The 12,189-nt window shown below is 42.9% G+C and overlaps 1 protein-coding gene across 1 annotated transcript; it reads right to left on the minus strand.

Annotated features, from left to right (window-relative positions):
* Positions 1 to 364: 364 nt before the first annotated feature.
* Positions 365 to 11,733, minus strand: REELD1 (reeler domain containing 1). The gene is made up of 6 exons (XM_074991905.1): positions 11,520 to 11,733; positions 10,262 to 10,484; positions 8,467 to 8,639; positions 7,168 to 7,486; positions 6,312 to 6,375; positions 365 to 994 (listed from the first exon to the last, which is right to left on the minus strand). Exons 1-6 carry the CDS (start codon positions 11,725 to 11,727, stop codon positions 365 to 367), a joined length of 1,617 nt encoding a protein of 538 aa, XP_074848006.1. The 5' UTR covers positions 11,728 to 11,733.
* Between the last annotated feature and the right edge of the window lie 456 nt (positions 11,734 to 12,189).

Consider the following 12,189-nt stretch of genomic DNA (forward strand, 5'->3'; position numbering starts at 1 on the left):
TATACCTTAAGGCAACAAAGGAAATGTAATGGCTACAATAGCACTGTTAATGAGTAGGTATACAATATTTATTGTGTTAAGTGTAACACTTTAAACAACACGTCTACTTATATTTTCATACCATCTGTAATTTAGAACATCTGTAACTGAGTTGCAAGTCATTGTATTGTGAACAGAACATGCATTTTTTCCCATCATGCCTCAGTGGGAATACATTTACTGAGATACTTGCACATAGGAGCTATTCTACAACAGCTCCCTGTATTCAAGTTCGAAATTCCAAATACTTTTTACCATCTGCCCTACATACGATGCTACCTGATCTACAAAGCGCTGTTTCAGAAATGGAGATTTGCAGGCATGTTTAGATAACTGTCTTTTTTCCACTACCAGATGGGCTGATCCAGTTGTATTCGGCCTGCACCAGCACAAAGCTATTTTCCCGAATCTTCCTGAACTGCATCATCTCCCCGCCCTCTCTCATTGTGATGACATCATTGTCTGGTTCACTTAAAGACACTTCTGTCCGCTTGTGACAATACTGGGCATGGACGCAGCGCAGCCCAGCAGCCAAAGCCATGCTGAGGGCAGCTGTACAGCCAAGGAGAATGCCAAGTTGGGCTGCTACAAAGTTTGTCCCTCTTCTGGGGTGTTCTCCTTTCCCAGGAACAGAAGCATCAGGGATGGGTCTGGTCACCCATGGAAGAGTATTCCCAACAACCTCCTCTTTGTTCTCCTCCACCTCTCTGGAAACTGCATGTTCTGACTGCAGCAAGAAGTTTGCTGAAGCCTTCTGCGTCACTGACTGTCTTTCCGTCAGCTTTCTCAAAGCTGATGGTAAACTGCTGGAGACCTCCAAGCTAACCTCCCCATCTCTGTGCTGTGATGGTGTCCCCAGAACAGCAAGGGGGTAAGTATACCAAAGCGGGGTAGGAAGTGAAGCTGTAGCATGCAACACAGGTTTTGTCATCTCACTGGAGTTCACAGCAATCTCCTAAGGAGCAAAAATGTGACAAGATAGCTGATGAGAATCCAAAGAGTTTGTGGGAATTAATTATCTCTCTTGGTTCAAATCCACCTCATTTGGGAATGACCAAGAACAATAGCCAATGGTAGTTTATTGGCCTTTGTGAAATGAGTAGGTGGTGCATTCAACAGAGACTACATCTACACTGCAAGATAAATTTGAATTTAAGGCAGTTAGTTCTATTATACCAAGTGACTGTCTTCACTGTAAATACCATTAGCTCAATGTAGGGGACACTAACGTTAGCATAGTATTGTCAGAACCTGGTGGGCGTAGTGTCAAGTTCAAATTTAACAGTTCGAATAAGGTGGGTGTGGAAGTGCCACGTTTTTTAATCGAATTCATTAACCTCCAGAGACTGACTGGCACTGCTGCACCTGGCTCCCGGCTCCCTGCCACTCACGGGAGCCAGGAAACTGACCAACGCAGCAGCCCTGGTCAGTTTCCCAGTTCCTGCAAATGGCAAGGAGCTGGGAAACACACGGCAATGCTGCACCTGACTCTCTGCTCCCCGCCACTCGCCTGAACTGGGGAACTGACCAGCGCAGCACTTGGTTCCCTCCTGCACATGGCTCCTGACTCCCATGAGCCAGGCACAGCAGTGCTGGTCAGTTTCCCAGCTCCCCCAAGCCGCAGGGGCCTGAAAACCAGGCAGCAGGGTATGTGCTGCCAGCAGTAGGGGGTACAGCAGAGCCGAGGGGGGAAGGCACAGAATGCTGGGCTGAGGGACCTGTAGGATAGGGTCCCACAATTCACTGCTGAAACTGTCCATGTTTGGCCACTCTAGTGTGGCAGCACAAATTCAACTTTGTGGGAAGTGAGGATACTCAGCGCGCTGAATGATTCCACTTCACTAACGTCAGGCTCATACTGTCATATCAACAAAGATTCCCATTAGTTGTTTGGGAGCTTTGGGTCAGCTGTGGGGCAGAGGAGTCGCAGAAGAGTTTAGTTTCCCTCCCATTTGACTGTAAAGGGCCCCAGAGGATTTTAAAGTTTAATAATCCAGTCCTGGCCAAAAAGTTGCCTGCTTTCCTGCTGTGTTGTCAGTTGGAAAACCGCCACCTGTAAATGGTGCTGAATCACCCCCTGTAATGTAAATTAGTATTTTGTTAACTCACTCGTTTTTCAGTTTCTTGTTGTAAAGCACCTCGTTTTAGCAGGCACAAAATGAGACCCCGTGCTAGCCCCTCTAGCCGGTACATCCTCACTACAGATCTTAATCAAGACTGCTGGAAAGGCATTCTGAGGATTTTAGAACAGAATCTGAAGCCTTCGCTGGATTCTTACCTTCACATTGCAGAGCTGGCTCCTGCTCCAGAACCAGTGCCATCTATGAGTGTCTTCTTAATGGCTTCTTTGGATTTGGATCTGACCCTTAGTAGCTGATTTGTATGTAATCTGGGCAGTCTAGCAGGCTCTTTAGCATAGCATCAGTTATGCCAGAAAAGCTCTGGGTCTCTGGTGTCATTAGTGGGTGATTAAAAAAGCTTGCTGGGTAGCCAGTCTGGCAGAAGGCCTGGTGAGCTCTGAGGCCAGGTAGGGGATAGACAGCAACAGCTCATTTTGTGTGGGAGATACCACAGAAGGTAAATGTGACCATAAAATGTAGAAAATTTCAGTGATTAAACTGCAGAATGTTAAGTAGCTACCCAGCAGTGTCAATACAGCATGGATTCTTAGAACCACCACCCCAGTCCCTTCCCGCAAATGCAACAGGGTGATCTACTGGGGAAAGACTATGGAGTGCAGGGTCTACTATTATCTACTGACTACTATAATTAACTACTTTTGTCAGATTACAACCTCCATTATTTCACCCTGTGTTTCTCTCTTTCCGTGTTGGATTCATTCTGTCCTTTCTTTCCTAGTTTGTAGAGTTATCTTCTCTTATGTTCGGTCTCTTCTTTCACCTTTCCTTCCCCTTTTTCTTTTACTTGCCCATCCCCTTTGCTTAAATGCTGCATGTTGTTGTCTTGCATTTCACGCCACGGCACCTGTGCTCTGTTCCATTTACTTGCAGCTCTCTCCCTAGCTGCTACCTCTTTCCTGGAGTCTCCTAAATATTTCTCATTTGTTCTCTCCCTTGAGTCTCTGGGTTCTCGTGTTTCTCTCCTCTTATGGCGTCCTTTTACCTCCCAGACCTTGGACTGCATTGCCCCTTGTTGTTCCCCTTCTGTCTTCCATGTAGTGTTCTCCCTCATATAGCCTCTCTGTTCCCCTTGTCCACCACTTACACCCATTCTCCCTCTCCAACTCCTGCCCTAACTCCCATTCAGGTCCCCACTACATCTCTCCTCTTCCTGAAGCTCCACTTGTTTTCTCCCTACAGTTCTTCTTTGCCCTGCATCTCCCAGTCACCTCTTTCCTTCCTAGTTAATCTTCAGCTTGTCCCCTTCCAAGCTTTTGCTCCAGCCTTTCACCCCCAATTGATCTCCTCAGGCCTTCCTTTTCCCAGTTCATACCTTTCCAGGTCCCTATCAGTTCATCCCCTATTGCCCCCTCCAATGATCCAGCTGCCTCAGTTCAGGTCCTTCCTTCAGCTTCCCACCTTCCTCATGCAGGACTCCTCACCTATAAACCTTCCTAGTTTATCCAGATCCCCAGTTCAGCCCATCTCCACTCCCTCCCCTAAACACACACGCACACATTCCCACACATTCTTGTTCTCAGGGTTTCACTAAATCTTATCCTCTCTGAAACACAGGGGAGAGGAGGAAACATGCTGCTGCTTCTGTGGGGTGAGACATTGTCTCATCTCCCAGCTGCTTGCTTGCTGCCTCCCCAAAGAGTGGAGTCACCAGGGATGACAGCAGGAAACAGCAGGCACAAAAAAGTGAAAAGCTGCATCAAGCCACACCACCACAGCCTCTTGTTGCCAAGGGAGGAAGCTGTGCCTGCTCTGAAAGAACAAGCTGCAGCTCAGAGGCTAAAGTGAGCCCAGCTGTCTGGTGAAAGCAGGAACGGGACAGATACACACAAACACAGTGGTTATGGTTACAGTACAGCGCTCTTTTGACAGAAGTCCCTGTTGGAAGAGATTTCCCAACAAAACTCCTGTTGACAGAGGGCAGCCACACACAAAAGCCATTTGAAAGAGCAATCCACTCTATCGACAGAGCAGCTAGACTGCCCAACCATTCTCTTGACAAAACAGACCCCCGGAAGCACAGCAGACAGGGCTGCCCATTGTTCTGGATGCCCTGTCTGTCGAGAGAAAACCCCTCCAGAGCATCCACACAGCTTTTTTTTGGTGACAGAATCTGTCTGCAGCACCATTATGCCTCAGGGCTGAGAGGCAAAAGTGCTGAGTTTTGTAACAAATTATCGACAAAAACACATTTTGTGTGTGGCAATTCTAAAAGTTTTATCGCCACAACTCACTAGTGTAACTGTAGCAAATGGGTTTGAATCCATTCTCACCCACAGTGCTTTTACAATAGTCTAAATGATTTGACTTCAATAGAGGTGATCCTGTTTTACACCAAAATAAGTGATAAAATCAGCCCCAGGGCATGGGTCTGTACACCTCATGCAGGCAAAAAAGGATTTCAAGACATTTACTGCATTCGAAGGGGTACAGTCCAGAATAGCAATTAACACAATCACGTAACGATGTCTGAATGTGTACTGAGATGAGAGAGAAGGAATGGCCTGAAATGCAAGGTACACCAGCTCAAAACCAGATGTGGGTCATTTAGGTGCCTAACAAAGCCGAGCTATGCTTGTATGCGCAAAAGTGCTTCTTTGGCTCACTGTGCTTCCTGATAAATTTAGGTGAGCACATTACAGGTTACGCTTTATTTTTATTTCAGAGTTGAAAGGAAAAAGCAAATTGCCATACGTTTGCCATATGTTATGTGTTTTAATGAGCTGAACTATGCATATGTTTTGAAATTGTTATTTACAGGGCGGGAAGACTAGAAAGTGTTTAGTTTAGCAAACTGCTATGCAGGAAAACAAATCAGCAAATCCACCCATTTCTGCAAGAAAAGATCACAGAAGTGGTGTGCAATGAAGACACAGGTAATGTTCAGTGGTAGGATAGATGAACATAGATTCATTTCTGTGTTTTCTTCCATCTCTGGGGCATGCTTAGCTACGGGGCTTTGAGTCAGGTTTGTTTCATTCTTGAATATATAGTGCAATCTCCCCTAAGAGAATACAACTGCCTGAGACTCAGAACAGACAATATTTAGTCCTAGGTGCTGACATGTTTAATATCTATCCACCTTTTAGAGCTAGAAAGAGGAGCACTGTAAAAAAGAGGATTTCCAAAACCTCCATTATGGGTATAGGTATCTCCATCTCCTATGCAACCCAAAAACATCTCACATTTGTTGCACTTTTAAATCATCATTTCTATGTATCAAGAAGTTTTTAGATTGTTTTCCAAGTGAACACACAGTAATATAGGCATGTGGCTCCATTGATAGTGAGATACAAAGATCATGTTCCTGTTCCCCATGAAAACATTCAAAACTCTAGCTTCATTAAAACAGCAGCATAGAGAGAACACATGTTGCTGTTTAGAGGCAAAAGGGTCTATTGACATCTGCTGCTAGAACTTCCACCTGCTTCCAGTAATTTTCCATTGGGGCAGATGCAGGCCTAGCTTGACGTTGAGTAATTGGACAGGGGTGAGGCCTCACTTCTTGGGAGATGAGTTGACGGAGGTCAATGGGTCAGCAGGGTCCAAACAGAATGTCTATACTAGCTAAAATGCAGGCAACCCCTAACAATGGATCAGATAAGCTTGGAACACAAGGTGCAGTAGAGAATAAGTTGTGTGTGGAGAGCATTCTATAAAGGGATAGTTTCCTACAAGGAGACGATGCAAATCCCAAAATGTGTGATGCAATATAATGTGTAAGCGTACATAAAGGAACTGATTTATTCGGTGATGACGTTTCATGGGATGGACCCACTTCATCAGATCGGGTCTGTTCCACAAAAGCTCATCACTAAATAAATCATTTTGTTAGTCTTTAAAGTGCTACGTTTCTGCTGCTTAGTTTTGTTGGAGTACAGACTAACAAGGCTACCTCTCTGTTACTGTAAAGAAACTGGTTTACCGTGTAACTTTGGATGTGTGGCATATGCTGTACCCCAACCCTATCCTTAAGCCTGATCAGCTCAAATGTAATTTGACAATATGAGGGTAAAAGAAGCTGGGATAAGAGCCTGCAGCCAAATTGAAGTATAGACTGGAGTTCTTGGAGAGCTGAAGAAGTCTCAGGGGAACCCCAACAGCAAGAAAAAAACCCCTCCACACAGATCTTACCTGTCTGTCTTCCTTACATGTCAAACACAGCTCGGATGTGGAAGCAGCTGAGAGGCTTGGTGGTCTAAAATATTGGAAAAGGAAGGGTAAGTTTTTAACATTTTCTTTATCAGTAAAAAAGGCAATGGAAAAACCCAAGTCTGTACTTAATGTAAAATGTTTCTCACTACAACAGCCTTTGAGATACACATTCATTAGGGGTGGGGCCATGGAGGCAGCAGTCATGCAATCTGACCAAACTGCAGTACAGATAATAGAGAACGTCCAAGTTTATCTCTTCTCTCCCCCCCCTTATATAGATGTTTATTGTCCCTAATCCTGCTCAAGTCCCACTGAATCCAAACTTTTGCAATTAGCTAATTCATTTCTCCCTTTGCTTCTCCCCGGTGATGGAAGGATGCTTCTGCTACATTCATTTTTTGTCTATGTTCATGATTTTAGAAAAATAGGAAAAATGTAGATATCAGCTGATTGATTTTGATTACATCTTTGGCCATGTAAGTGTAGGCACTGTTTAGTCTACTCTGTCCAGCAAGGCATTTGTACTGTGCTTATTTGTACCTGTTCCTCGGTTCTATTTAAATAGTATCCCATTGTAATCACTTTACATCAAAACCTGGATATAGACATATCTCTTAGAATGGGAAGGGTCCTCAAGAGGTCATCAAGTCCAGTCTCCTGCACTCACAGCAAATCTTACCACCATCCCTGACCGATTTCTTTTTAAATCTAAAATGCCCCAGAACCTTGAAAGGCCCCCTGAGAGAAAAGCAGGTGCTAGTTTACTCTTTCCATAACTTGTGGAGAAATGATTGCATTCATATTCAGTACATTACATCCACAGTTCATACAGTACCCATCACGTGTGGTGGGGCTGGAGGTATAATCTGGTAAAATGAAACTTTGCAAGATGTTTGCCATGTCTGGCCCTCGAAACTCAAGTGATGGTTCCAAGTTTTGATCATAGTAGGTGCTGCTTCTGTTGGCTTGCCCTTCTTGTCTGCTGCCAACGCTCAAGGCTACTGAACCCACAGAGGTCTCAGACTGTTGCTTTCCACTATCAAGTTGCTCTGTGTCTTGTCTGCTTCCAGATTCAGGCTCCAGTACTTGTGTCACTGCACTTCTAGTCAGCCTGACAGGCATAAAGATAGTGATGTTCTTGAGTGAAGTGGAACCTTAAGAAACACAAAAAACAAGAACGTGTATTTTTCTTGTAATGTACTTCAAACCCCGGCTTGTAATGACATTAATACACACAAAAAACAACAATGCTGATTTCTATAGCAGAAAGCTAAAATAGAATTCTAGGCACCCCATGGAAACTGGAGGATAAACCAACAAATCTCTCCGCAAATTAAGTTCAAATCAAATAATTAAATTAAAGCCAAGATGTCAGCTGAATATTTCCAGAAACAAGGGTCCTTTTTAAAAGTCTGAATGTATGAATTGTTCCATCTTGGGAGGAGGGCATTTCACTCCCAAGTGAGGCTGCTAATAGGTACCTACTCGACCTAGATGTGCATTTACTTTGAAAAAGCCCAGCTCACTCCAAAATGAGAGAAACAACATCTGACCTACCTTTTTCCCCAATATACATAGTAGAGGCCATGCAAACTGTTACACTGACAAAAAACATAGAACTTTCTCTATTGAAACGATGTCACACCCACACATCCAAAAATCATGAGTCTGGCCTCCAAAACACAACACTGGATTAACATTTTGAGATTAAAACACATTCATGTTATTTTTTTTCTTTTCATATGAGCCTATAGAGTGCACTCAAGTCATGTTTGATTCTGTTCTTTGCAGCTGTAAGGTCTAGAAACATTTCTGCTTTCAAAGAAAGCTGAATTTCTCACATGATCATGTGTCTCTAGAGCTGGGGCATTAAGTAAAATACCAAGGCTAGCAAGATTCATGATAAAATCGTGGAAGTTGGCAGCACTGTTTATCACTACCCTCCTTCACGCTAATGTCTTGACCCTGTATGGTGATGAATTCTCTCACCTGAAGACCTCCTTGTGGGTTCAGTCCCCACTAATGAACTGTAGGAAAACCCCTTAGGTGAATTTAAAGCACATGTTAGCTGGATGAAGAAATATGCCATAAAAATATTCAGCTGGAATGAAGTTGTTAATAACATAACACACACCTTTGCTTTCTGTAATTGTTTCTTTTAGATCAGTAGGTTTCAGCACTGGTATTGGTACTGTAATGCTGGACTTCTTTCTGTCATCAGCAGGTGTTCTGTTTTGTATTTGCTGGGACACAATGGCAGATTCTATCCTTACCCAGTAAACAAAATATGACTGGACAACTGACAAGCTGTTAAAAATAGCAAGTAAGAATTTAGTCACTCTATACCAGCGATAGAAAATCAGAACATTTATCTCAACAAAAAGAATTTAAAAAAAACGAGAAACAATCAGTGCAAAAATACGAATAGATGAGCTCATCACACTGTTTAAAAACAAATCACATTAGAAACTATAGGGAAAAATGCTGTGTAAAGAGTCACAGAGAGCTGGTGGGGGGGAAACATTTAATTTTAAATTTTAACAAAAATAAAATCGGAAAACTTTGACTAGTTCTACTTCTGTGGGCAAGGAAGCAAAGGGGATTTACTGATAAAAATAACTCATCAATTTATTTTTATAATAGTATTATAGGTGGTGCGAATAGCCTGGTTATAACTGAGACAGTTGCAAACTCTAGCTTTTATAGCCCCTCTATTCAGTTGCTTATAACTTTGCCAGACTTCAGTAATTCAATCTGAAATTTTCCATGATGCATTTCTGCCAGAGACCAGAGATAAGTTTGGGGCTGCAGAAGAAAGGGTTATAATTACCACAGAAATCACTTTCCTACAGCATCTGGAATTGAACCCAGGAGTTCTGAGTCTTTATGGGTGTGGCTACATGGCAATTAGATCACCCATGGCAGTCCCAGGTCATCAGCCATTTCCTAATTCTAAAGTGTTTCACTCTGAAACCTCAACATTATTTTAATGACTATATTTCTGGATGTAATATGCATTAATGCAACTGATAACCCATACTGCCTGAACTAAGCTATATTAGCTTAGCTTGGAGAGCAGGTCCTTTCTCTGTTATTACTTGATGCAAGACAGTAACTTGTTCTGTGGAAAAATTCCCGAACTTTTTCAAGGAGATGAATAATACTAAGTGAAATCATGTACATGACTGCCATTTTCAAAGGCTATGTCTACACTTGAGCCCTTTGTCACCAAAACCCATGGAGCATCCACCTTCCCAAGGTGATCTGTTGACGGTAAATCGACAGAATGCGGTACAGCTGTCAACAACGTTCTGCTGCTCCGCCATGAGGCAGAACGCCTCAGTCGACAGCTTCTATTGACAGAATGCCTGCCTGGATGTCCCATGGCTTCGGCGGAGCGGCGCCCTCAGTCGACAGACGGGGCTTCCGAGACACCAGGTAGTCCTGTCTGTTGTGCTGCTTCTTGGCTGTTCTGTCGGGAGAGCAGCTGGGCAGTTCGGCCGCTCTCTGTCAACCGAGCTGATTGCTCTTTTGATCCGTTCGGCAGCCTGGCTGCGATCTGGCCACAGAAGTTTTGTCGGAAGATATCTTCCAACAGAAACTACCGTCGACAGATTGCTCTAGTGTAAGCATAACCAAAGTGTTTAGGCTGTCATTTTTCATCTGCAGCTTTGTTTATTAGCAGGAGAAAGATGATCAGGTGAATACAAAGGGGCAGATCCTCAGGCGCTGTAAACTGCCGCTGAAGACAAACAATCTATGATAATTTACAGCAGCTGAGAAATTACTCCACTATTTGGTGAATTTCAAGCAATATCAAACTATTGTCCCCGCCTCTCCCACATTTAACACAGCAAACAAACTGTAAGGATATCAGGGGATTCCTTTTCCTACAGATGAACAAAGGCTTAGGAACCACATATTCTTACAAGAACTTGATGTCTCCAATGGGCTGGGCAGGTGCCTTCCACACAAACGACAGGTTTCTCTTCAGTGACTTATCAGAATGTGTGACAGTATCACCATCTTCAAAACAAGTCAGCAGCTTGGAACCCGGAGGAATGAAAACAAAAGTGCCGGCAAGTTGATCATTAGACACCCTGCGAGCTTGAAGCAAAAAGCCCATGAAATCACGAGTGCTCCTCACTGTCACTGCAAAACAAACCAAGGTACAAACAAGAATTTGTCTAAGGCATTCACTTGTGCTTCCAACATGAGGAATTTTCATTGGAATTGATGAATTTAGGACAAATCTGCAGAAAACCAAACCATTTTGCTTCTCGCAAATATTCTGAAAATATCAGCACATTTTTTAATGTTAACATTTTCCCCATGAAAGTTACAGGGAAATTTTGCCTGTCATTTTTTTAAAATTATACACTACTCAATTTATACAAGGAAAAATAGAGCTATCGGTACACTATTAATGGATGCATACACAGCATGTTGATTTATTTTGTAAAGAATGCCGGTATATGAACTAAATCGTACTGGTACAAGGAAGAGTGCATGGTCCATTTCTGTTTAACAACAGTAGTTTAGCATAGGAATGAACATGTGGATGGGTAGGTACGATGGACAATATGTTTATGGATCAGGATCCTCTTCATTTGCCATTTTAAATATTTAGGGCTTTTCTACAAGTTTTCTTGTGAGATCTCCCATTGCATTTGTGGCCCTGATTGACTTCAGTATGGGTTGCCTTGGGCTCAGCACCTGTAACCTGGTGAAAATCTGAAGACAACTGCATTGAAAGGTACAGTTTCATTCGTGAATTTATCTAAGTGTAATTGATTGCAGAATATAATCCTTCGTCTTGATGAATTATGAGAAATGCATATTTTACATACATACCATAAATGATGGTTGCTCTCTGTAATTAGATTTATTCCTTGTGAGGAGAGAGGGTATAACTCATTTGTGGCATTTCCCTGCATAGATTATCCCTCCTCTTAACACTCAGAGATGAATGTCTTAACTGAGATCCATTGTCATATGTGTTTCATATATGTGAAAGTTTCATCTTAGATAATTACGCTTTATGGGTCAGTAGTGTAGTCTAGAAGACGTCCCTGTCAGTACACAGTATTCAGGATCCTGCTGCTGCAGTTTCCATTTCTGGCCTTGACCCACAAAAGGAGAGAACTACATACTAGCAGCATTGTGAAGGTGGTTGATACTTCTTACCTGGTACCCTATCACCTGGCATGTAGGAGGACATGTTGGTGTGGATGGTGATATAGTTGTTCCAAGGGTTCTGAAGCTGAGCTCTTATATGTTTGGGCATCATGTCGGCACAGGCAGAAAGACTCGCCCCATGGGAGAAGGCAGCAGTGTACGAAACCAAGCACAAGGCTGTGCATGCCCATCCAATGACAACTACCTGGGCTTTCATTTCATCCTCCACCTTATGGTTTTCAAAACAACAGGCATTACAATTCAGATTAAGTTCAAATAAATTTCTAAAAAGATACAATCAGTAAGCATGTCACATGTATCATCTTTGAATTTATAAAGACATGGAATTATACTTCCCCAAATCCATTCAATTAATTTTTTTTAAAAAGTGTTCTCTGTGACTCCTGAAGCCCGTGGTAACTCTCACAAAGGAACAGTTCCAGAAGTGGTTTGGGAGGCATGGGGATGATGATTCTTTTTCCTTGTGAAGTTGTCCACAGAGCAAAAAAGCTGGAAAACCATCACTCTAAAGAGTCTTGTTACCATTAGTGTCAACAGAAAGATTCTGCATGTTGTTGTTCATCTACACAGAATACCAAACCCTTAACTCAGCACTCACCGCCCTGTCCGAGTTGATGCGCAGTTGAAATGGCTATCCTGAAACTCTGTGGAGCTGCTT

Source organism: Carettochelys insculpta, chromosome 4, assembly GCF_033958435.1.
Source record: "Carettochelys insculpta isolate YL-2023 chromosome 4, ASM3395843v1, whole genome shotgun sequence".
NCBI lineage: Eukaryota > Metazoa > Chordata > Testudines > Carettochelyidae > Carettochelys > Carettochelys insculpta.

Coding starts and splice junctions, on each gene's coding strand:
- REELD1 (XM_074991905.1), bottom strand. CDS start 11,727: ATGAAAGCCCAGGTAGTTGTCATTGGATGGGCATGCACAGCCTTGTGC. Junction 7,487..8,466: donor AACAATTACAGAAAGCAAAG/GTGTGTGTTATG, acceptor GTGTTTCTTAAG/GTTCCACTTCACTCAAGAAC. Junction 995..6,311: donor CATGTAAGGAAGACAGACAG/GTAAGATCTGTG, acceptor TTTGCTCCTTAG/GAGATTGCTGTGAACTCCAG.